A 26,894-nucleotide genomic window follows, 5' to 3' on the forward strand; every position below is an offset into this window, starting at 1 on the left:
TTCCTGCAGTGCTCGCAGCGTATCCTCTCCCCCTTTGTGTCAGCTAAACAGCCCAGGACAGCAGCCACAAGTCTCGTAGAATCTCGCAGGATCGCCAGCGGCTCCGTGCGCAGCGAGACTACTGCTCAGCTTCAACTTCGACTCTCTATCTGGTCAAAGGAGACAGGGAGACAAAGGAAATGGCTCCAATTTCAAGCATCCAGCACGGAGCACAAAGCGAAAGTCCCCAGGGGGAGTCAGGGAAGAGAAGAAGCAGGCGGCCCTTCAAACGAGCTCTGCATTAGCTTCCTCGTTTCCCAGAGCGCTAGGTGCTTCAAAATCGAGGGCAAGGTAAGGAGTGGAGGGAAACATCCAGCACTCTCATTCTCTCGCGCTCACTCTCTCCTGCATCCGGTCACGCCCCAGGAGCATAAATTGCACATATACAGGTAAAAGCCAGTAAATTAGAATATTTTGAAAAACTTGATTTATTTCAGTAATTGCATTCAAAAGGTGTAACTTGTACATTATATTTATTCATTGCACACAGACTGATGCATTCAAATGTTTATTTCATTTAATTTTGATGATTTGAAGTGGCAACAAATGAAAATCCAAAATTCCGTGTGTCACAAAATTCGAATATTGTGTAAGGGTTAAATTTTGAAGACACCTGGTGCCACAAACTAATCGGCTGATTAACTCAAAACACCTGCAAAGGGCTTTAAATGGTCTCTCAGTCCAGTTCTGAAGCCTACACAAACATGGGGAAGACTTCAGATTTGACAGCTGTCCAAAAGGCGACCATCGACACATTGCACAAGGAGGGAAAGACACAAAAGGTTATTGCTGAAGAGGCTGGCTGTTCTCAGAGCTCTGTGTCCAAACACATTAATAGAGAGGCAAAGGGAAGGAAAAACTGTGGTCAGAAAAAGTGTACAAGCGATAGGGATCACCGCGCCCTAGTCAAGATTGTGAAAAAAAACCCATTCAAAAATGTGGGGGAGATTTACAAGGAGTGGACAGCTGCTGGAGTCAGTGCTTCAAGATCCACCACCAAGAGACGCTTGAAAGACATGGGTTTCAACTGCCGCATACCTCGTGTCAAGCCACTGTTGACCAAGAAACAGCGCGAAAAGCGTCTCACCTGGGCTAAGGAAAAAAAGAGCTGGACTGCTGCTGAGTGGTCCAAAGTCATGTTTTCTGACGAAAGCAAATTTTGCATTTCCTTTGGAAATCGAGGTCCCAGAGTCTGGAGGAAGACAGGAGAGGCACAGGATCCACATTGCCTGAAGTCTAGTGTAAAGTTTCCACCATCAGTGATGGTTTGGGGTGCCATGTCATCTGCTGGTGTCGGTCCACTCTTGTTTCCTGAGATCCAGGGTCAACGCAGCCGTCTACCAGCAAGTTTTAGAGCACTTCATGCTTCCTGCTGCTGACCTGCTCTATGGAGATGGAGATTTCAGGTTCCAACAGGACTTGGCGCCTGCACACAGCGCAAAATCTACCCGTGCCTGGTTTACGGACCATGGTATTTCTGTTCTAAATTGGCCAGCCAACTCCCCTGACCTTAGCCCCATAGAAAATCTGTGGGGTATTGTGAAAAGGAAGATGCAGAATGCCAGACCCAACAACGCAGAAGAGTTGAAGGCCACTATCAGAGCAACCTGGGCTCTCATAACACCTGAGCAGTGCCAGAAACTCATCGACTCCATGCCACGCCGCATTAATGCAGTAATTGAGGCAAAAGGAGCTCCAACCAAGTATTGAGTATTGTACATGCTCATATTTTTCATTTTCATACTTTTCAGTTGGCCAACATTTCTAAAAAATCCCTTTTTTGTATTAGCCTTAAGTAATATTCGAATTTTGTGACACACGGAATTTTGGATTTTCATTTGTTGCCACTTCAAATCATCAAAATTAAATGAAATAAACATTTGAATGCATCAGTCTGTGTGCAATGAATAAATATAATGTACAAGTTACACCTTTTGAATGCAATTACTGAAATAAATCAAGTTTTTCAAAATATTCTAATTTACTGGCTTTTACCTGTAAGTTCCTGACTACCGATCACATTTTTGAAGGCCCTTCATATTTCTAACACATAACATGTACATACTAATTAACAAAAGATTACCTGTGGTTTTAGTAGTGCAGTGGTCCACAGAGGAGAGCATCGGTCCAGGCAGCGGGCAGGGATGTGGTCAGCGACAGCAAAAGCAATCGTCCAGGCAGCAGGCAGGAATACTGTCCATAGTACAGGCAGAGATACTGTCAGCACAGCCAAAACATTGGTCCAGGTAGCAGGCAGAGATGTCCAGGCAGAAGTACTGTCCATAGTAGAGGCAGCAGGCAGAGTTATGGTCAACACAGCCAAAGTATTGGTCCAGGCAGCAGAAAGAAACACGGTCCATAAAGTCCTGGGTCATTACAGCCAGCGATATGATCAGCACAGCCAAAGTATTGGTCCAGGCAGCAGGAAGGACCATCAAGCTATAAGGCCAGGGGGACAGGGGTAGAGGCTTCTCCCACCCAAATCTTTGAAGCCTCCTGGCAGCCAGACCCTGTTCTAGAAACACAGAAAACTAAAAACTGATTTTCTGTACTCAGAACGCTGTTCTGAAGCACCTCACATATGTGAGACCCCTGTGTACTGAAGTAGAAGGGCAAAAGATCAGTCCAAGTCTCAGGCAAAAACATGGCCGATTTTAACAGGCTGAGGTCGGTGCATGTGGAAGTCAAACGTGGTTAAAATGGCAAGCAATGACACTGTTGGTAAACAGGCTGAGGTTGGTGCCAGTGTAAGTCAGAAACGTGGTTAAAACGGCAGGCAAAGACATCGCTGGTAAACAGGCCAGGGTCAGTTAACATGGAAGGTAGAAACATGGTAGCAGGTAAAATGATCCACACAGGTAATTGAAATGGCAGTCTTTTACTAATAAGGGGAACTAATATCTGATGGATGTGTAATAATTTCTGAAGCAATCACCGATGCACAATAATAACTTGTATCTCTTCTAACTCCTCCATTTGAGCATACACGACATCTCTTTTGGCGTCTTCTTCTGGATTCTGCGGGGGGGGGGGCGGGATGTTATAGGGAAAATGCTTCTCATGAAGTTGACTCTCACTATCAGAGCGGATGCTTCCTGGAGCAGGTCCTTGCTGGTAAATCAGGGCAGTGATGGTGTCTTAACCACTTACCGACCGCCACACGACAATGTACGGCCAAACTTTGGCGGCGGATATCGTTGTTATGGCAGCAGCTAGCTGCCATAACCCCGGTATCCCCATTTTCGTGTGGCGGCCGGCTTTCAGATAAAAGTGGAGATCACTTTTATCGGTGGCAAGAGGTCCCCCCCCCCCCCCCCCTCCCGCCGTGATCCGGTGCCCTCCGCCGCTTACCGGAGCCGTCTCGGTAGCGGCGGAGGCAATCGCGTCCTCCTCTGTGGTGTGTCTGGAGACGAGTGAAGCTAAGATGGCGCCCACTCGTCTCCATGACATTGCTGGGCGGAAGCGACGTCAAAAGTCACTTCCGTCCACGCCTCTTAACCACTTGACCACTGGGCACTTAAATCCCCTTCCTAACCAGACCAATTTTCAGCTTTTGGTGCTCTCACATTTTGAATGACAATTACTCAGTCATACAACACTGTACCCATATGAAATTTTTGTCCTTTTCTTCACACAAATAGAGCTTTCTTTTGGTGGTATTTAATCACCGTTGGGTTTTTTATTTTTTGCGCTATAAAAGAAAAAAGACTGAAAATTTGGTAAAAAAATAATTTTTTCTTTGTTTCTGTTATAAAATTTAGCAAATTAGTAATTTTTCTTCGTAAATTTTGGCCAAAATTTATACTGCTACATATCTTTGGTAAAAATAAGTACAACTTGGTGTATATTATTTGGTCTTTGTGAATGTTAGAGAGTCCAAAAGCTATGGTGCCAATATCTGAAAATTGATCACACCTGAAGTACTGACGGCCTATCTAATTTCTTGAGACCCTAACATGCCAGAAAAGTACAAATACCCCCCAAATGACCCCTTTTTGAAAAGAAGACATTCCAAGGTATTTGAAAAGATGCATGGTGAGTTTTTTTGAAATTGTCGTCTTTTCCCACAATTCTTTGCAAAATCAAGATTTTTTTTTCTTTTTTTTTTTTCACAAAATTGTCATATTGGAAGGTTATTTCTCACACACAGCATATGCATACAACAAATTACACCCCAAAACACATTCTGCTATTACTCCAGAGTATGACGATACCACATGTATGAGACTTTTACACAGCGTGGCCACATACAGAGGCCCAACATGCAGGGGAGCACCTCCAGGCGTTCTGGAGCACCCAGGCCAATAATTATATTTCTCTCCTACATGTAAAAATAATATTTTTTTTTGCTAGAAAATTACATAGAACCCCGAAACATTATATATATATATATATATATATATATATATATATATATATATATATATATATATATTTTTAGCAAAGACCCTAGAGAATACAATGGCGGTTGTTGCAACTTTTTATCTCGCACGGTATTTTCACAGCGATTTTTCGAACGCGTTTTTTTGGGAAAAAAAAGATTTGTGCTTTAAAAAAAAAAACAAAACAGTAAAGTTAGCCCAATGTTTTTGCATAATGTGAAAGATGAAGTTACGCCGAGTAAATAGATACCTAACATGTCACCCTTCAAAATTGGACACGCTCGTGAAATGGTGCCAAACTTTGCAACTTAAAAGTCTCCATAGGTGAAGCTTGAACATTTTTTACTGGTTACATGTTTTGAGTTACAGAGGAGGTCTAGGGCCAAAATTATTGCTCTCGCTCCAACGTTCGCAGTGATACCTCACATGTGTGGTTTGAACACAGTTTTCATATGTGGGCGGGACTTACGTATGTGTTCCCTTCTGCATGCGAGCACAGGGACAGGGGCGCTTTAAAAATTTTTTTTTTTTTTATTGTTTATTTTACTTTATTTTAGTTTGACACTTTTTTCCCCCCAAAAAAATTTTTGATCACTTTTATTTCTATTACAAGGAATGTAAACATCCTTGTAATAGGAATATGGCATGACAGGTCCTCTTTACAGTGAGATATGGGGGTCAATAAGACCCCACATCTCACCTCTAGATTGGGAAGCCTGAAATTAAAAAAAAAAAAAAAAACGATCCTGGCTTCGAGTGGTGAGTCGGTAGAAGCATCGGAGGGTGGCGGGAAAGGGGGGTGTCCCCTCTTGCCTCCCATAAGAACGATCAAGCAGCGGAACAGCCGCTATGATCATTCTTATGGTGTAGGAAATCGCCGGCTGAAAAAGCTGATATCTGAATGAATACCTGTAGCTGCAGGCATCAGTCAAAGTCAAGGACGTCATGACGGTGGGCGGGAACTGGTTAAAAATTGCGGTGTGTATTGCGGTGTGTATTGCCGGGTATATTGCAGAGGGTTGCCGGGTATATTGCAGAGGGTTGTCGGGTGGATGGATGTGACTGTAATTGTCACTGTGCACCGCTGTGGGCACTACACATGCAGCCCACAGTGGTGCTGCCATCCGATCCCGATCCCCTCGCACTATACCGATCGGTACAGAGAGGGGAGGGAGGAACCGGCGTCATGACATGACGCTGGTTTGTTTACATGTGATCGCTCCGTCATTTGACGGAGCGATCACATGGTAAACCGTGATCCGTGAGGACCCGGCGGTCACGGAAGTTCTCGGGTGCGCGCCCCAGGGGGCGCGTGAGAGCAGGATTCTGGGAGGACGTCCCACGGACATCCACCCAGAACTAGCCGACCGCGCTGCAGCTGTCTTTCGGCTATGGCCTGGTCGGCAAGTGGTTAAAGGCACATTTTTTCAAATGCCTTTTTTTTTTTAAATGACTTTTTTTTTTTTTTTTTATTGCATTATAGTGTAAATATGAGATCTGAGGTCTTTTTGACCCCAGATCTCATATTTAAGAGGTCCTGCCATGCTTTTTTCTAGGGATGTTTACATTCCTTGTAATAGGAATAAAAGTGACACCATTTTGTTTTTTTTTGTTTGTTTTTTTTAACAGTGTAAAAATAAAATATTGTAAAATAAATAATAAAAAAATAAATAAATAAATTTTTTTTTAACCCAACACCCCCCCCCCCGGCCGAGCTCGCGCGGAGAAGTGAACGCATACGCGAGTAGTGTGCCAGCATATGAAAACGGTGGTCAAACCACACATGTGAGGTATCGCAGCGACCAGTAGAGCAAGAGCAATAATTCTAGCCCTAGACCTTCTCTGTACCGCAAAATATGCAACCTGTAGAATTTTTTTAAATGTCGATGTCGCCTATGGAGATTTTTGAGGGTAAAAGTTTGACACCATTCCACGACGCAATTTTCCAGCGTGACATATTGGGTATCAATTTACTTGGCGTAACATTATATTTCACAATATAAAAAAAATTGGGCTAACTTTACTGTTGTCTTATTTTTTATTCAAAAAAGTGCATTTTTTCCAAAAAAAGTGCGCTTTTAAGACCGCTGCGCAAATAAGGTGCAAAAAAAAGTATTGCAATGACCGCCATTTTATTCTCTAGGGTGTTAGAAGAAAAACCATATATAATGTTTGGGGGTTCTAAGTAATTTTCTAGCAAAAAAACAGTTTCAAACATGTAAACACCTAAAATCCAAAACGAGGCTAGTCCTTAAGTGGTTAATATATTTGAGGTAGGTGGTGGGTTGGTTTTCGGGTGACTTTTGATAGAAGACAAATGAATTGAACATGGCCATATGAAACAGATGAAATGCAACTTTCTTATACAAATAATTGGACTTGTGGGTTGACAAATATGGTTGTAGCATCTGATCATTTAAATCCCCCCCCCCCCCCCCATATACAGATTGTATTCATGGACACATTCAGGCTTTACTACGGGGCCACGTCTTCTCTGAACCTCCACCAAGGTGTCATTGTGGATGGTGGTAGTCATGTGAACATCCTTCTTCTTGTCCCGCCACTTCATGGCCAACACTTCATTCCTCATGAATGCAGCTTCCCCCTTTTGTAGCCGTTTTGATAGTAAACTCTGGGAAGCCTTTCCTGTTTTTTCGGAAGGTACCGCAGACCAGAGTTCGTTCACGATACAGGTGACGGAAAAGGGGCAAGCTGCTGTAGTAATTATCTACATATAAGTGGTATCCTTTTTTGAACAGGGGGTATGCAAGGTCCCACACAATTTTACTACTGGTTCCTATATATGTGGGGCACTCACGGGGATGGAGCTGTGGGAGTCTTTGCCCTCTTAAATACGAAATGTGTACACGTATCCAGTGACTCGATCACACAATTTATTCAATTTCAACCCGTACCTGGCTCTCTTACTTGGTATATACTGCTTGAACTGCAGCCGGCCAGTAAAGTGGATAAGGGATTCGTCTACACAAATATTTTGGTTGGGGGTAAACACTTCAAAAAATCGTTTGGTAAGAGAGTTTATTAGGGGAGAAGCTTATATAATTTGTCGTGGTTGGGGATGATCTTGGGGAGGGCACTGCGAATTGTCTTTGAAATTTAGGAAGCGCATAATCATAGCGTACCATGTCCTGGACATGACAGCAGAATATATGGGCATGTGGTGGTTGGGGTGGGTGGACCAGTAGGCATGCAGTTTGTTTTTCTTTGTAAGCCCCATATTAAAAGCAAGGCCCAAAAACAATTTGAATTTGTCTAGTGTGAGACGTCGCCAATTAAACATACGGGTGAAGGATGAATTGGGGATGAATCTGCATAGAGATTTGTTTGGTCCGCCATGTACGGCAACAAATCTTCGGGGAAAAACAAATGAGTTGGCAGGCAACCATAAGGGGTTTGCCACGGCATCAGGAAGGTAGGACTGGGCGTGGATTCTTTGGGCTGGATGTGCAATTCCAGTACTTGTCTCATCTTCCTGGGGTCTGGCGCTGCTGGTGGTAGGTGGGTCTTCTGATCTTGGTCCCGATCTTACTCTTTTAGGAGGGGCGGTTTTCTTCGCTGACTCAGGCTTCGATCCACTACCTTCCACTGGCTCGTATTCCAAAGCAGAATCGTATGATGGGAGCTCCCCGCTGCTCTCATCATACGACATATATACATCCGTTATATGCCTCCTCAGCTGTATAAACTCTTTGAGACATGATGGTACTTTTGGCGGGCCTGTGTGACGGAACTGGTGGTGCTGCTGACAGCTCACCGATGGCGGGCCCGTGTGACGGTACTGACAGGTTACTGATGGCGGGCCTGTGGGACGGTACTGACAGGTTACTGATGGCCTGTGTGACAGATGGGCTGTAACAGATGAGCTGTCAGATCTAGATGGTACTGATGGCGGCATGTGTGACAGATGGGCTGTCAGATGGCACTGATGGCGGCCTGTGTGACAGATGGGTCGTGACAGATGGGCTGTCAGATCCAGGTGGTACTGATGGCGGTGCTGATGGGCTGGGGGTGACGGACCCAGATGGGCTGGGGGTGACGGACCCAGATGGGCTGGGGGTGACGGACCCAGATGGGCTGGGGGTGACGGACCCAGATGGGCTGGGGGTGACGGACCCAGATGGGCTGGGGGTGACGGATCCTCTTTATTGGGTGGGGGTGGGGGGGTCGTGTTATGCAGACAGTAAATGTAATATTGTAACACAGATCTCAGATCTCTCCTCACATGATCGGTGTGTGAGGAGAGATCCTTGGAAACCGCCACAGTGTTTATACTTGTGACCGGCTGAGATTGGACACAATCGGGGATGCGCTGTGTCCGAGAGACAAGTGTCATCCCCGATCACCGTGGTGTGCCCCCCCCACGTCATGATGTCCGGTCAGGATATTCAAACCACTTTGCCTTTGTAATGGGGCGGGTGGCAAGTGGTTAAACTCTTGCTGTCAGTGGGTTGTTTGTTGATGTCTAAAATTTGAGATTTTTTTTTTTTTAAATACAATGCAGTCTGCTTTTTCCTGCCTTTATCCCACTCCATGTGATTGATATTGGGTGGACAATGTTAATGCAATATCTTATTTTGCCTTGCATACAGCACCTAAATTTTAGGTGCAGCCAAAATAAAATTGGGGGGGAACACACAAAAATCAGCACAAGGGAGATAAGTAAATAGGATATGTCCTTTGTGTTGATGCCTCTTCTGGTGGGGTGGGGGTTAATAGAACTGTGGTGTATAGCTGTCATAGGCTCTCAAGTGTGCCTGACTCTAACCGCCCTTTCCATCCCACTGCACCATTCATAGAAGCAGTACTACAGCTTCTACAAATGAAATGAAATGGAGGGAGGTGGGTTTCACAGAACAGAAGAGGCATCAGCACAAGGGACACATCCTACTGACTGTGATGTGCATTGTGCTGAATTTTATTTATTTTGGCAGCCCTAAGACCCCTTTCACACGGAGGCAGTTTTCAGGCATTTTAGCGGTAGAAATAGCGCCTGAAAACTGCTTCCCATAATGCCCGAATGTGAAAGCCCAATCGCTTTCACGCGGGGCAGTGCGTTTGCGGGACGTTAGTCCTGCAAACAGCATCTTTGGGGCGGTTTGGGAATGCTGTATACGGCGTTCCCAAAACACCCCTGTCCATTGCAATGAATGGGCAGCGCTTCCGAATCGCCACAACACAGGTGTTTTTAACCCCTTCTTTGGTGAAAAGCGCCACTTAAACAGTGGTAAATCGCCGCTAAAACGAGCGGAGCTTTACTGCTAACGCACGGGCGGCTCCAGTGTGAAAGCAGTCTGAGGCTTTATAGTTTTGTGCTTTGCAAAAAATGCCTCCATGCAGTCATTTAGAGGTGCTCTTAATAGCATACCCCTGAAATTTTGCTTTAGGACTTTTGTTAAACTGTTCACAAACAATATAATTTAGTAGATTGACATGCCCAGATTAGTGTTCTTCTTATTGGTCCTTTAAAGTGATTGTAAAGTCCCGTTTGTTATTTTTTATAGGGAAAAAAAAAAAACATGTTATACTTACCTGCTTTGTGAAATGGTTTTGCACAGAGCAGCCCGAATCCTCCTCTTCTCGGGTCCTTCTTCTGTGATCCTTGCTAAGGGGGCACCCGAGCCGGATCACAGCTCCCCATGTCCATTCAGACACGGAATCTCGACCTGCCCCTGATTGGCTAATTGACTTTGACGGCAGCCAATGGCACCTCTGCTGTGGCTCAGCCAATCAGGAGGACTAATCTCGGATGGCTGAGATGCTCATGGACAGAGAGGGACCTCAGGTAAGTGCTAGGGGGGCTGCTGCACACAGAAGGCTTTTTATCTTAATGCGTATAATGCATTAAGATAAAAAAAACTTCTGCCTCTACAGCCCCTTTCATTTTAAAAGTGTGTGAATTTTTCTTTACACAGTTTATTGATCAGGTTAGTGTTTGGATTCCTATGAAATTCTTTTAGCTCTCACTATTGCTGTGTTCATGGTTGGTGAACCTTTTCTGTATTTGAAAAGGATGTTTTCACATATAGTTAATTAACTTAAATCCATATATTGCAGCTAGTTTATAGATTTTATAATATTTCATTTTTTTCCCCCCAAACCAGTCTTTGAATCTTTTATCGATTATGTAGCAGTCGAACAGCTAGATGGCGATAATAAATATGATGCTGGGGAACACGGTTTACAGGTAAATTGTATTACTTTGCTACAAAACCTAATCTTATGTTTTCTCTTGCATGTTTGTAAAGCCGATGCAAGATTTAGCTGATCTGCCTTGCTTTTTTTTCCACATTGGCAGTTGGTGTTTTAAACATCCTATCCCAAGTACATAGAGTGGGGACGGAAAGTATTCGGACCCCCTTAAATTTTTCACTCTTATATTGTAGCCATTTACTAAAATCATTTAAGTTCATTTTTTTCCCTCATTAATGCACACACAGCACCCTATATTGACAGAAAAACATAGAATTGTTGACATTTTTGCAGATTTATTAAAAAAGAAAAACTGAAATATCACATGGTCCTAAGTATTCAGACCCTTTGCTCAGTATTTAGTAGAAGCACCTTTTTGATCTAATACAGCCATGAGTCTTTTTGGGAAAGATGCAACAAGTTTTTCACACCTGGATTTGGGGATCCTCTGCCATTCCTCCTTGCAGATCCTCTCCAGTTCTGTCGGGTTGGATGGTAAATGTTGGTGGACAGCCATTTTTAGGTCTCTCCAGAGATGCTCAATTGGGTTTAAGTCAGGGCTCTGGCTGGGCCATTCAAGAACAGTCATGGAGTTGTTGTGAAGCCACTCCTTTGTTATTTTAGCTGTGTGCTTAGGGTCATTGTCTTGTTGGAAGGTAAACCTTCGGCCCAGTCTGAGGTCCTGAGAACTCTGGAGAAGGTTTTCGTCCAGAATATCCCTGTACTTGGCCGCATTCATCTTTCCCTCGATTGCAACCAGTTGTCCTTTCCCTGCAGCTGAAAAACACCCCCACAGCATGATGCTGCCACCACCATGCTTCGCTGTTGGGACTGTATTGGACAGGTGATGAGCAGTGCCTGGTTTTCTCCACACATACCGCTTAGAATTAAGGCCAAAAAGTTCTATCTTGGTCTCATCAGACCAAAGAATCTTATTTCTCACCATCTTGGAGTCCTTCAGGTGTTATTTTTTTAGCAAACTCCATGCGGGCTTTCATGTGTCTTGCACTGAGGAGAGGCTTCCGTCAAGCCACTCTGCCATAGAGCCCTGACTGGTGGAGGGCTGCAGTGATGGTTGACTTGCTACAATTTTCTCCCATCTCCATCTCTGGAGCTCAGCCACAGTGATCTTTGGGTCCTTCTTTACCTCTCACCAAGGCTCTTCTCCCCCGATAGCTCAGTTTGGATGGACGGCCAGCTCTAAGAAGGGTTCTGGTCGTCCCAAACATCTTCCATTTAACGATTATGAAGGCCACTGTGCTCTTAGGAACCTTAAGTGCAGCAGAATTTTTTTTTTGTAACCATGGCCAGATCTGTGCCTTGCCACAATTCTGTCTCTGAGCTCTTCAGGCAGTTCCTTTTGACCTCATGATTCTCATTTGCTCTGACATGCACTGTGAGCTGTAAGATCTTATAAAGACAGGTGTGTGGCTTTCCTAATCAAGTCCAATCCGTATAATCAAACACAGCTGGACTCAAATGAAGGTGTAGAACCATCTCAAGTATGATCAAAAGAAATGGACAGCACCTGAGTTAAATATGAGTGTCACAGCAAAGGGTCTGAATACTTAGGACCATGTGATATTTTAGTTCATCTTTTTTAATAAATCTGCAAAAATATCAACAATTCTGTGTTTTTCTGTCAATATGGGGTGCTGTGTGTACATTAATGAGGAAAAAAATGAACTTAAATGATTTTAGCAAATGGCTGCAATATAACAAAGTGAAAAATTTAAGGGGGTCTGAATACTTTCCGTCCCCACTGTACCTGCTTTGGTTATACCAGTTCGGTGATTGCAGCTAACTGTTCTCTCCACCCCCCCCCCCCCCCCCTTTTTCTTTTCTTTTATGCAGGAAGCAGAGAAAGGTGTTAAATTCCTAACGTTACCACCTGTATTACACCTTCAACTAATGCGTTTTATGTATGATCCTCAAACAGATCAAAATATCAAGATAAATGACAGGTAATTCATGCTTTTCTCTGGAAATTGTGTGCAAACATTTGTGTGTACAGCTTAATAGGTTCTGTTTAAGGTATTGTATAGTGTGTGTCTTTTTTTTAAAAAATATAATAAACATACTTACCTGCTATGTGCAGTCCCGAACCTTCTCTTCTGAGGTCCCATGGCAGCGCTCCAGGCTCCTTCTCTTCTCAAAGCCGCTTTCTATGGGGGCACACCTGTGGGCTCTCTCCCGAGCTGGGCTGTGTGCATTCATTGACAGTTCGGCCCTGTCCCCATTCCCTCCTCACTGTATAACCTAATAGCCTTTGCGTTTCTGATATTTGTGAAATTTCTATAAAGTAACATTTAAAGTGTTTCACAATTTCTCATACAGCGAACTGCTTTATTAACTTGCCTGCTGTCCAGAAGTCCAAATGCTAGACCCCTTCCCAAGTTCTACTGTCTCTACCTGGGTCGGATTGCGATATGCCCAGCCTGGAAAAGGACCCAGATGCAGTATTAGAGGAGGCTGCAGAAGAATTTTCACCCCTAGACAATATGCATGTGAATGTGGATATGCTCATTTCTACTTTCCATAAAGACTTCGGTATTGTCGTGCTTGACATTTCCATTTCATGAAAAATTTGAATGGGCAATTCAGGACGGCTGGGTCAATCCAATAAAGATTTTAACTCTACTCCAAACTTTGTCCAGTGGAAAACGTTCACTAATAAGTGGTCTGTTCTCATAGTTAATCCTGCCATCTCAGTCTTAAACATCTCACCATACCAACTGAAGAGGGATGTTCGTTCAAAGATTCTGCAGATAGGAAGTGCACTTAAAGTGTAACTTGACCCATAACTTGATAACAAATTTTTGCTTAGCAAGAGCATACATTTTACACAATAATTATGCTACCAAAATGAGTGTGCTGTAAATTTCCTCCGGCATTGCTCCTGTGTCTTCTTGCTGAAGCCCGCCATTTTGCTGAAGCCCCTAAGCAACAGTAAATCTTTAGACTCTCAGAAGATCAGCCTCTAGTGGTTCTGATTTGTAGCACAATGCTCTAAAAATAGAGAGCAAGGGAGCATTGCAGAGCAGGATTTTACAGTACAGGCAGTTATAAATAATGTTTCTCTTTCGTTAATCGACTAACACAGCGCCTCAATCTTAACCATTGGGTTATATCGCCTTCGCAGGAGTAGGACTAGGCAGAACCAAACACACCTGGCTACGCTTATAGGCTGTCCTCAGTGATTATATAACCCCCTCCCTGCTCTAGGTATTCAGTTTATTTCTGTCTACTCAGGAGTAAGGACCTAGCTCTTTGCTGGTATCTTTTTGTCCTGGCAAATTTTTCTTTGTCTCTTTCTTCCATGCATTTTCTCCTGGAAGATCTACAACCAGCTGACGGGCTTGATAATCTCGATCCAGTGGTCTCCCCATCTAGTGAGCACGTGCAGACCGGAGCTACACGTTAGGTCAGCCACAACATAGCCCCAATGGACAGAGGCTGGCTTGCGAGTTAAACGTCTCGCAGGGTCACATACGAACGGGCTGTGGTCTGAGACGCAGCAGCCCCTTGGCTGACAGCCCCCCACTTCGCTGGTGAGGAGTTCTGTCTGGAGGGTCACCCGTACCATGGATCAGTAAGTACAGTTACCCCTCTCCTTCTTGGTGCGGTTTGGGGTGGATGCGGGTACCCTCCAGGGATGGTCGGACCTGCCTGCAGGTTTCCTCCTCTCATCCTAAAGTCCCTTGGTTAAGCTGGGCTTCTCCCTCCTCCCACAGATTGGTGGGAGTTCCAGGGCAGACAGCAGGGATCCCTGGGGGTCTCCCCCGCCATTCCCCTTCTGGGTGGTGTGTCCCGCAGGGGTTTGGATTTGGCGACATCATCTTGTTGTAATCCCTATTTAGTACTCCATAGTGATAAAGTGGTTTTTCATCCCTGCCCATGGTTGTCTCTGACTTCCGTTTGAATGAGGACATTGTGTTGCCGTCCTTTTGTCCCAAGCCGGCTTAACCCGAGGAATTTGCTTTGTATACCTTAGATGTGGTTTGTGCGATTCGAGTGTATCTGGCAGCCACTGAGTCCTTCCGGTGGTCAGACTCCCTTTTCTGGTTACACAGGGACCAAGGAAAGGGCTGGCCACTTTCTCGGCTACCATCTCCAGATGGATCAGACAGACGGTGACTCAGACCTTTTCTTTTAAGGGTCGGTTTTCTCCTCTCCTTGTCACGGCGCATTCTAATTTGGCACTTATGACGGAAGGCCCAAGAAGTACTCAAGTGTCAATATCACAGGTTTGCAAGGCGGCCACTTGGTCGTCGGTGCATACCTTTACTAAATTTTTTAAAGTAGATATTTTGTCATCTTTGAATGCTTCTTTTGGCCGCAAGGTTTTGCGGGCTGCTGTTTAAGAGGGGGGGTTGCCTCTTGAGAGGTGTTTTTTCTTAAAAAAAAATTTATTTCAGATGGGGCTTCTGTGACCCAGTTAAGGCTCCTGTGTCCTAGTTAGGGCTCTTGTGGTTAGCCTTGGGTTATTTTGCCCACCCCTCATTTTTCTTTGGCACTGCTTTTGGATGTCCCAATTGTCAAGATTAGGGAGGCGCTGTGTCTGTCGATGAACGAAAGAAAATGGGATTTTTGTAGTCACCGTAAAATCCATTTCTCTGAGTTCAGAAACCGCACCCACCCCTCTATGGAGTTTGATACTTCTATTACTGCTTGCTACTAAACTGAGAGCAGGGAAGGGGTTATATACTAAGGACAGCCCATGGGCGTAGCCAGGTTTTTTTTTTTTTTGTTCTGCCTAGTCCTACTCCTGCGGAGGCGATCTAACCCAATGGTCAAGATTAAGGAGGCGCTGTGTCCGTCGAACTCAGAGAAATTGATATCGCAGTAACTACAAAATTCCAATTTTTCCATGGCTACAACTGTGTAAAAGGAGCCAGCCAGAAGTGATCTAGCAGGATTTTTTTTTTTCTGGCTAAAGTTCCACTTTAAAGACTCTCTATACACTTGCAAGCCCAGCTCTGCATTTAGCTATCACTGTGATTTCGGTCAGTCAAACTGAAGCTAAGTGGACTAGTGCAATGAACAACTATGATCCATTATTCCATGACCGTGCTTTAACTGAACAATTACATAATTGCATTCTTCTCTGCTCTTTGTGTGTGGCTGTCCAAGTAATGAGACAGAGTCCAGCATGGCTGTAATCTCCATTCATATGCGTAGAAATTTGATATTGAGATAGTGTGAAAAAAAAAAATTATATATAATATATATATATATATATATATATAATATATTATATATTTTTATATATATATATATATATATATATATATATATATATATATATATATATATATATATATATATATATATATATATATATATATATATATATATAAAATTTGTATGTGGGATCTAAGCAATTTTCTAGCAAAAAGTACAGATTTTAATTTGTAAACAAGAACTGTCAGAAATGGGCTTTGGTCCTAAGTGGTTAAATATCGTTCCATCTAACTAAAATATTTTTCTAGTTATAATTTTACATTAGTTGATGGAAGTTTCACATAAATGCATTCTAACAAAACCCTGACTGCACTCCTCTCTTTAATCAAAATCTGCCAAAGAACTGATTTGCAGAATGCCATGAACAATCTCTTGGAGTAGTTATGCCAGTACCCCTACAGGACAGGTTCAATAGATTCTATTCAAACCTGTTCACGATACGAGTGCCCATTGGGGATTTTCCTATCCTGTGCTGAAAGTCCATCAATACCTTCAAATGCCAAAATTTCTCTTGGCATCCATGAGGTCAGTTATTGGCTCTGAGAGAAGGGGCATACTTGGCATCTGTAAATATCCAGGATGCCCATCTGTAGATTACATGTATCCACCTATTCAGCACTTTATACATTTTGTAGTAGGAGATAATCGTTTGCCATTTGTCGCACTGTCCTTTCCTCAGATGCCAGAATAATCACAGAAGTCCTTGCACCGCTTCTTGCCCTTCAGAGAACTCCCAGGATCCAGGTCACAGGTTATCTAGACAACCTTCTCTTGAAAGACTCTCCCTTCCTGCCATCTGCAAATGTCAACAGGGCAATTCTAAAGCCTAGTACACACTGTTAGGTTTTTTCATTCAACCCAGCAGGGCTGAGCCATAGGTTTTTTAATTCAACCCAGCAGGGCTGAGCCAAAAAACTGACAGGTCAGGAGAAGCCTCTGTACTAACTATCCAATGTTAGTACAGTGAGCTTCCCTGCAGTGCTATTGTGCTCTGACATGGGGATGGCCCCTCACCAGAACACTCCGGTCAGCGCTGATTGGGGGACGATCGGCAGACCTTTTTCAGTCCTGTCCTATCAACAATATGTTTATGCTTTAACCGGTTCCCGAACTCTCCCCATTCTGCCTAGTGACAGTGTCACTGATCTCTGCTCCCTGTGATCGGGAGCAGAGATCAGTGACGTGTCACAAGTAGCCACGGCCCCCACGGTAACACTCCCCAGGACATACTTAACCCCTCTCTAGCCCCCTAGTGGTTAACCCCTTCACTGCCAGTGTCATTTACACAGGAATCGGTGCATTTGTATAGCACTGATTGCTGTATAAATGACAATGGTCCCAAAAATTTCCGATGTGTCCACCATAATGTCGCAGTCGCGATAAAAATCGCTGATCGCTGCCATTACTAGTAAAAAAAAAAAATTAATAAAAATGCCATAAAACTATTCCCTATTTTGTAAATGCTATAACTTTTGCACAAACCAATTGATAAACTCTTATTGCGAATTTTTAATTTTTTTTTTTTACCAAAAATATGTAGAATACGTATCGGCCTAAACTGAGGGAAAAAAATAAATTTTTAAAAAATTTTTTTTTGGGGATATTTATTATAGTAAAAAATAATGCGTTTTTTAAAAAAATTGGAGCTATTTTTTTGTTTATAGCGCAAAAAATAAAAAACGCAGAGGTGCTCAAATACCACCAAAAGAAAGCTCTATTTGTGGGGAAAAAAAGAACGTCAATTTTGTTTGGGAGCCACGTCGCGTGGCTGCGCAATTGTCAGTTAAAGCGACGCAGTGCCGCATCGAAAAAAACGCACTGGTCAGGAAGGGGGTAAATTCTTCCGGGCTGAAGTGGTTAAGCCTAGTACAGATGGACCGAATGGTTTAAAAGAAAGTGGAGGCCTCTGGCTTACTTAACCAGTGAATAACTGGTTAAGGAGCAAGCCAGCCGCTGTGTCCTTAACAGTCATGAGTCATTAAGCCCAACATGTAGTGACTAGCTGTAAACACACTTGTAAACCACTTATGTATTCCCTTAAATTTTAATGCAAGAAATTTAAAAACGCATTAAGAATTTTTTAAAACTCATATTGCGTTTTAAAATCACACCAGCGTGAAAGTGGCCTATCGCTCCACTCCCCACAGACTGCCATTGCTGCTGTCCAAACATTCTGAGCTCCTTCACCTAGAGTTGAGGCACTATAATACAGGTGGTGTTACTGACCAGATCTCAGGGTGAAAGGCCACCACATTCAAGGTTTGGTAAGCTGCAGTTAATAACGTTTTTTGGTTTCATTACTGCTTTAACGCCAGCTAACACTTTATAAGCCGTTTTTTTCGTTTGAGATGAAGATTTTACATAAACTAATAAAATCTGATGGTTATAAAGTGGTTCTAAAGACAGTCGTGTGGTTTTTTTTTTTTTTTTTTTAAACCTTAATGCATTCTCTGCATTAAGGTAAACATTCAGGATCAGCTCGCCCCACCACCCCCATTAACACCTGAGTCCGATCCTGATTCAGCGCTGTGCCCATCTGCTGCAACTCTTCTCTCCTCTTCTGGTATCACTAGAGGTTCTGACACCAACAGGAGCCATTGGCCTCTGTTACTGTCGATCAAAACCAGTGAGACGAGAACGGGGGGCGGAGTCAAACCGAGGGTTGTGTAAATGTATACACACAGCCTGGCTCGGGAGCACGCTCACTGACGTCCCCATAGCAAGCATCTTGCAAGGAGGGCACTCAGAAGAGGGGGAGTAGAGAGCGGTGGTGGAGGACCCCATAAGTGGATGTTCAGAGCCACTCTGTGCTTTTGTTTTTATTTGTTGTGGTTTTTTTTTAAGCCTTTAGAATCACTTTAACCAGTTAAATACTGGGTCAATTCTGGCATTCCTCTCTCTCTCTCTCACTCTCTTACTCTCTTACTTTACGGTAAAAATGTGAACTTTGTTCAATCAGTAACCTACCACAATAATTTCCTGAGTTCGTTAATCTATGTGAAATTCTTACCAATGTATAAATATCTCCCAATCAAATTAATAAGTAAATCATTTTTTATTAGTGGGACTGCTTCAGCAGTCCCACTATTGTTGTTCGTTTTTATTTTTAACTAGAAAATGCATTTCCTGGGGAAAATGCGTGGGAATGCTGAATAGCTGAATTGCTAAAACGGCCCCCAGCAAAACTACCCCCATCATATTGCCATCAAAACTACCCCATCAAAACTGCCCCATCATATTGCCACCTTTAAAACTGCTCCATTAAAATTGTCCCCATCAAAACTGCCCCATCATATTGCCACCATCAAAACTGCCACATAGAATTGCCCCATCAGAATGGGCCCCATCAGAATGGGCCCCATCAAATTGCCCCATCATATTCCTCTATTATAAATCAGTACATGGTGTGTCTGTCCCCTCCCTCTGGCTCTGTAATCAGAGCTGAGATGCTCCAGCCACCTCCCCACTGTGTATAACAGAAGCTTTGGTAACCATGGCAACAAAACCAGCACAGTACACTCTGATTAATGGCTAAAATTTCCTGAAATGACCACTAAACAACTTTTTCACAAAAACTGTAAAAGATATTAAACTGAAAAGATATAGCCAGATAGCTGAATATTTTGTGAACATTTTAAAGTTTGTTTGGCATCTGTAGGTGAAAGTATGAAGGAGCTGAATCTTTTGGGAGCGGAAGATTTTAAGGATCTGAAGCATGCTCCCATTGACTTCAATGTTAAAAAAAAGTGTTAAAAAGCTTAATATTTTAAAAAGTATAAATAGTAGAAAAAAAGTTGAAAAAGTCCCATCAACTGAAAGAGACGAACATTTTAATAGCTGAATGGTTTTAATAGCTGAAAGTATGCAGAAATTACGCAGAGCCAAAAAACATACGGAATAAAATTAAAAATAAACTGGAAAATGCGTGGGAATGTTGAATAGCTGAATTGCTAAAATGGCCGCCATCAAAACTGCCCGATCAGAATTGCCCCATCAAAACTGCCCCATCATATTGACACCATCAAAACTGCCCCATCAGAATTGCCCCATCATATTACCACCATCAAAACTGCCCCATCAGAATTGCCCCATCATATTACCACCATCAAAACTGCCCCATCAGAATTGTCCCCATCAGAATTGTCCCCATCATATTGCCACCTTTAAAACTGCTCCATTAAAATTGTCCCCATCAAAACTGCCCATTCAGAATTGCCCCATCAAAACTGCCCCATCATATTGCCACCATCAAAACTGCCACCATCATATTGCGATCAGAATTTCCCCATCAAAACTGCCCTATCATATTGCCACCATCAAAACTGCCCCATCATATTTCTCTATTATAAATCAGTACATGGTGTGTCTGTCCCCTCCCCCGGGCTCTGTAATCAGAGCTGAGATGCTCCAGCCACCTCCCCCCCTGTGTATAACAGAAGCTTTGGTAACCATGGCAACAAAACCAACACAGTACTCTCTGTTTAATGGCTGAAATGACCACTAAACAAACAGCTTTTTCACAAAAACTGTAAAAGATATCAAACTGAAAAGATATAGCCAGATAGCTGAATATTTTGTGAACATTTTAGTTTGGCGTCTGTAGGTGAAAGTATGAAGGAGCTGAAACTTTTGGGAGCGGAAGAAGATATTAATTATCTGAAGCATGCTCCCATTGACTTCAATGTTAAAAAAAAGTGTTAAAAAGCTTAATATTTTAAAAAGTATAAATAGTAGAAAAAAAGTTGAAAAAGTCCCATCAACTGAAAGAGACAAACATTTTAATAGTTGAATGGTTTTAATAGCTGAAAGTATGCAGAAGTTACGCAGAGCCAAAAAACGTACGGAATAAAAACTAGAAAATGCATTTCCTGGGGAAAATGCGTGGGAATGCTGAATTGCTAAAACGGCCGCCATCAAAACTGCCCTCATCATATGGGCGGCACAGTGGTGTAGTGGTAGCACTCTCGCCTAGCAGTAAGAAGGGTCACTGGTTCGAATCCCAACCACGACACTACCTGCTTGGAGTTTGCATGTTCTCCCTGTGCCTGCGTGGGTTTCCTCCGGGTACTCCGGTTTCCTCCCACACTCCAAAGACATGCTGGTAGGCTAATTGGATCCTGTCTAAAAAATTGTCCCTAGTATGTATGAATGTGAGTTAGGGACCTTAGATTGTAAGCTCCTTGAGGGTAGGGACTGATGTGAATGTACAATGTATATGTAAAGCGCTGCGTAAATTGACGGTGCTATATAAGTACCTGAAATAAATAAATAAAATCATATTGCCATCAAAACTGCCCCATCAAAATTGTACCCATCAAAACTGCCCCATCATATTGCCACCATCAGAATTGCCCCATCAGAATTGCCCCACCAAAACTGCCCCATCAGAATTGCCCCACCAAAACTGCCCCATCAGAATTGCCCCATAAAAACTGCCCCATCATATTGCCACCATCAAAACTGCCCCATCATATTGCCACCATCAAAACTGCCCCATCATATTGCCACCATCAAAACTGCCCCATCATATTGCCACCATCAAAACTGCCCCATCATATTGCCACCATCAAAACTGCCCCATCATATTGCCACCATCAAAACTGCCCCACCATATTGCCACCATAAATACTGCCCCATCATATTCCTCTATTATAAATCAGTACATGGTGTCTGTCCCCTCCCCCGGGCTCTGTAATCAGAGCTGAGATGCTCCAGCCACCTCCCCCCTGTGTATAACAGAAGCTTTGGTAACCATGGCAACAAAAGCAACACAGTACACTCTGTTTAATGGCTAAAATTTCCTGAAATGACCTCTAAACAAAAAGCTTTTTCTCAAACTGTAAAAGATAAACTGAAAAGATATAGCCAGATAGCTGAATATTTTGTGAACATTTTAAAGTTTGTTTGGCGTCTGTAGGTGAAAGTATGAAGGAGCTGAAACTTTTGGGAGCGGAAGAAGATTTTAAGGATCTGAAGCATGCTCCCATTGACTTCAATGTTTAAAAAAGTGATAAAAAGCTTAATATTTTAAAAAGTATAAATGGTAGAAAAAAAGTTGAAAAAGTCACATCAGCTGAAAGAGACGAACATTTTAATAGTTGAATGGTTTTAATAGCTGAAAGTATGCAGAAGTTACGCAGAGCCAAAAAACGTACGGAATAATAAAGAAATAAAAATAAAGTCGAACAACAATTGTGGGACTTGCTAAAGCAGTCCCACTAATAAAATTGAATAATAATAGTGGGACTGCTAAAGCAGTCCCACTAAAAATAAATAACATTGAATAACAATAATGGGACTGCTAAAGCAGTCCCACTATTGTTGTTTGTATTTATTTTTATTAGTAGGAATGCTTTAGCAGTCCCGCTATTGTTCGATTTTATTTTTATTATTTATTAGTGGGAATGCTTTAGCAGTCCCACTATTGTTCGCTTTTATTTATTAGTGGGACTGCTTTAGCAGTCACACTATTGTTCGATTTTATTTATTTTTATTAGTGGGACTGCATTAGCAGTCCCACTATTGTTCGCTTTTATTTATTAGTGGGACTGCATTAGCAGTCCCACTATTGTTCGCTTTTATTTATTAGTGGGACTGCTTTAGCAGTCCCACTATTGTTCGTTTTTATTTATTATTCCGTACGTTTTTTTGTTCTGCATACTCTCAACTATTAAAACCATTCGACTATTAAAATGTTCGTCTTTCAGCTGATGATGGGACTTTTTCAACTTTTTTTTTCTACTATTTTTATACTTTTTAAAATAGTAAGCTTTTTAACACTTTTTTTAACATTGAAGTCAATGAGAGCATGCTTCAGATCCTTAATCTTCTTCCGCTCCCAAAAGTTTCAGCTCCTTCATACTTTCACCTACAGATGCCAAACAAACTTTAAAATGTTCACAAAATATTCAGCTATCTGGCTATATCTTTTCAGTTTGATATCTTTTACAGTTTTGTGAAAAAAGCTGTTTGTTTAGTGGTCATTTCAGGAAATTTTAGCCATTAAACAGTGTACTGTGCTGGTTTTGTTGCCATGGTTACCAAAGCTTCTGTTTATACACAGGGGGGGAGGTGGCGGGAGCATCTCAGCTCTGATTACAGAGCCCGGGGGAGGGGACAGACACACCATGTACTGATTTATAATAGAGGAATATGATGGGGCAGTTTTGATGGTGGCAATATGATGGTGCAGTTTTGATGGGGACAATTTTGATGGAGCAGTTTTGATGGGGACAATTTTGATGGTGGCAGTATGATGGGGCAGTTTTGATGGTGGCAATATGATGGGGAAGTTTTGATGGTGGCAATATGATGGGGCAATTCTGAAATGGCAGTTTTGATGGAAATATGGGGCAGTTTTGATGGAAATATGATGGGGCAGTTTTGATGGAAATATGATGGGGCAGTTTTGATGGTGGCAATATGATGGGGCAGTTTTGATGGTGGCAATATGATGGGGCAGTTTTGATGGTGGCAATATGATGGGGCAGTTTTGGTGGTGGCAATATGATGGGGCAGTTTTGGTGGTGGCAATATGATGGGGCAGTTTTGGTGGTGGCAATATGATGGGGCAGTTTTGGTGGTGGCAATATGATGGGGCAGTTTTGGTGGTGGCAATATGATGGGGCAGTTTTGATGGGGCAATTCTGATGGTGGCAATATGATGGGGCAGTTTTGATGGTGGCAATATGATGGAGCAATTTTGATGGGGGCCATTTTAGCTATTCAGCATTCCCACGCATTTTCACCAGAAAATGCATTTTCTAGTTTATACCGTACGTTTTTTGGCTCTGTGTAACTTTTGCATACTTTCAGCTATTAAAACCATTCAGCTATTAAAATGTTCATCTCTTTCAGCTGATGATGGGACTTTTTCAACTTTTTTTCTACTATTTACAATTTTAAAATATGAAGCTTTTTAACACCTTTTTTTTTTACATTGAAGTCAATCGGAGCATGCTTGAAATCCTTAAAATCTTCTTCCGCTCCCAAAAATTTCAGCTCCTTCGTACTTTCACCTACAGATGCCAAACAAACTTTAAAATGTTCACAAAATATTCAGCTATCTGGCTGTATCTTTTCAGTTTGATATCTTTTACAGTTTTTGTGAAAAAGCTGTTTGTTTAGTGGTCATTTCAATAAATTTTAGCCATTAAACAGAGTGTACCGTGCTGGTTTTGTTGCCATGGTTACCAAAGCTTCTGTTATACACAGGGGGGAGGAGGCTGGAGCATCTCAGCTCTGATTACAGAGCCCTGGGGAGGGGACAGACACACCATGTACTGATTTATAATAGAGGAATATGATGGGGCAGTTTTGATGGTGGCAATATGGGGCAGTTTTGATGGTGGCAATATGGGGCAGTTTTGATGGCATTATGATGGGGCAGTTTTGATGGGGGCCGTTTTAGCAATTCAGCATTCCCATGCATTTTCCCCAGGAAATGCTTTTTCTAGTTTTATACCGTACGTTTTTTGGCTCTGCGTAACTTCTGCATACTTTCAGCTATTAAAGCCATTCAACTATTAAAATGTTCAGCTCTTTCAGCTGATGGGACTTTTTCTACTTTTTTCCTACTATTTATACTTTTTAAAATATTCAGCTTTTTACACTTTTTTTAACATTGAAGTCAATGAGACCATGCTTCAGATTCTTAAAATCTTCTTCCGCTCCCAAAAGTTTCAGCTCCTTCATACTTTCACCTACACAAGCCAAACAAACTTTAAAATGGTCACAAAATATTTAGTTATCTGGTTATATCTTTTCAGTTTGATATCTTTTACAGTTTTTGTGAAAAAAGCTGTTTGTTTAGTGGTCATTTCAGGAAATTTTAGCTATTAAACAGAGTGTACTGTGCTGCTCTTGTTGCCATGGTTACCAAAGCTTCTGTTATACACAGTGATGGGGGGGGGGTGGCTGGAGCATCTCAGCTCTGATTACAGAGCCCGGGGGAGGGGACAGACACACCATGTACTGATTTATGATAGAGGAATATGATGGGGCAATTCTGATGGGGCAGTTTTGATGGTGGCAATATGGGGCAGTTTTGATGGTGGCAATATGATGGGGCAAATTTGATGGGGGTTGTTTTGATGGGGGCCCATTTTGATGGTGGCAATATGATGGGGCAGTTTTAAATGGGGCAGTGTTTGACGGGAATAGTGTTTGATGGGGGCAGTTTTGATGGGGGCAATATGATGAGGAAGTTTTGATGTATAAAATTCTTCACATTTTCCAGCGAAATGCACAGCCAATTTCTTTAAATCGCTGACATGCCCACATTTTTAAGTTCATCAACATAAATTTTATACCGATACGTTTACAAAGGCCGTGTGTCTCTAACGTTGAATTTGCTGTTTCCATAGCATGTACTGTTGTGGATTTATTAAGGCTTGTTTGAAGGGTTCTCTCACACTCTCTCAGGCTGCTAGCAGATAGTGAGGAGATGTTTTTTACAGTGTGTTTAGGGGGCAGGCAGATAGGGAGATGCTATTCAGCATTCACACGCATTTTCCCCAGGAAAGTCATTTTCTAGTTTTAATTTCAGTTTTATTATTCCGTATGTTTTTTGGCTCTGCATAACTTCTGCATACTTTCAGCTATTAAAGCCATTCAACTTTTAAAATGTTCAGCTAATGATGGGACTTTTTCTACTATTTATACTTTTTAAAAATTTTTAATTAAGCTTTTTAACACTTTAACATTGAAGTCAATGAGAAGATGCTTCAAATCCTTAAAATCTTCTTCCGCTCCCAAAAGTTTCAACTCCTTCATACTTCCACCTACAGAAGTCAAACTAACTTTAAAATGTTCACAAAATATTCAGCTATCTGGCCTATATCTTTTCAGTTTGACATTTTTTACAGTTTTTCTGAAAAAGCTGTTTAGTGATCATTTCAGGAAATTTTATCGCTTTAAACAGTGTACTGGGCTGTTTTTGTTGCCATGGTTACCAAAGCTTCTGTTATACACAATGATGGGTGGTGGGGGAGGCGACTGTAGCATCTCAGCTCTGATTACAGAGCCCGGGGGAGGGGACAGACACACCATGTACTGATTTATAATAGAGGAATATGATGGGGCAGTTTTGATGGGGGCAATATGATGTGGGCAGTTTTGATGGCAATATGATGGGGGCCGTTTTAGCAATTCAGCATTCCCAAGCATTTTCTCCAGGAAATGCATTTTTTAGTTTACAAGTATTTTATAATTTCATACAGAACCGCAATTTCTGGTGATTAATATTTCATACACTCTACCAAAGACATCAACTCGGCAATAAAACTATTTTCCTTAATATTTGACAAATAACCCAAGGGTAGCGCAAATGACTGTTAAAAAAAAAAAAAAAAAATTGCGGTAATCGCGCCTTATGTTCAAAAACACCATCTCTTGACACTCTGAATAACAATCCTCTGAATTTCTCCGGCCAGAACGAACACAAAGTATGTCTAGTGGAATCAACAGATAGATATTATCAATTTGAAGGAAATATTAATTTAACAGCGTTACCAGATTGAATGGGACGATTAATAATTTCCTTGGGACCCACATTAGCCAGATTTGTTGTAATACAGGTTTACCTTGGTTTCAAAAAGAAACAAAAAGAAGAGAGGGCGCACCGACCTAGCACATTACCACTGATAGCGTTTATTAAAAAGTAAATTAACAAGTGATATACTCACAAACGAGCTTGAAATACAGGCATGGACATAGACTGCAGGTATGCAGTAACAGACATCAGGATAAAAGTGGGACCGGACATCAAGTAGATGCGGCAACGGCTAACGCGTTTCGGGGGCGAGCCCCTTTCCTCAGAGCCTAAGCGGGTGGTAACTGCTCACAGGTAAGAGCTCCTCTATATATGTGTGCATACATATGACCAAGCCTCCCAATGATCACCAGCACCAGCCCACCATGGCCACTCTCACCTCCTAAAAGCCAAACCCTCCCAGCTGAAAGGACCCTCTCTGATGTCACCATGTCTTCATAGTAACACCATGGTAATCTCACGTCCAT

At 42.3% G+C, this 26,894-nt stretch overlaps 1 protein-coding gene across 3 annotated transcripts in view; it reads left to right on the plus strand.

Annotated features, from left to right (window-relative positions):
- USP7 (ubiquitin specific peptidase 7) overlaps nt 1-26,894 on the plus strand; it is a 636,127-nt gene that overhangs the window by 219,600 nt on the left and 389,633 nt on the right. For all 3 annotated transcript variants that reach the window (XM_073632969.1, XM_073632970.1, XM_073632971.1), the window contains 2 exons: nt 10,544-10,626; nt 12,486-12,595. In XM_073632969.1, the coding sequence (XP_073489070.1) occupies nt 10,544-10,626; nt 12,486-12,595 (193 nt within the window). The remainder of the gene's footprint in view (nt 1-10,543; nt 10,627-12,485; nt 12,596-26,894) is intronic.

Source organism: Aquarana catesbeiana, linkage group LG06 (assembly GCF_042186555.1).
Source record: "Aquarana catesbeiana isolate 2022-GZ linkage group LG06, ASM4218655v1, whole genome shotgun sequence".
NCBI lineage: Eukaryota > Metazoa > Chordata > Amphibia > Anura > Ranidae > Aquarana > Aquarana catesbeiana.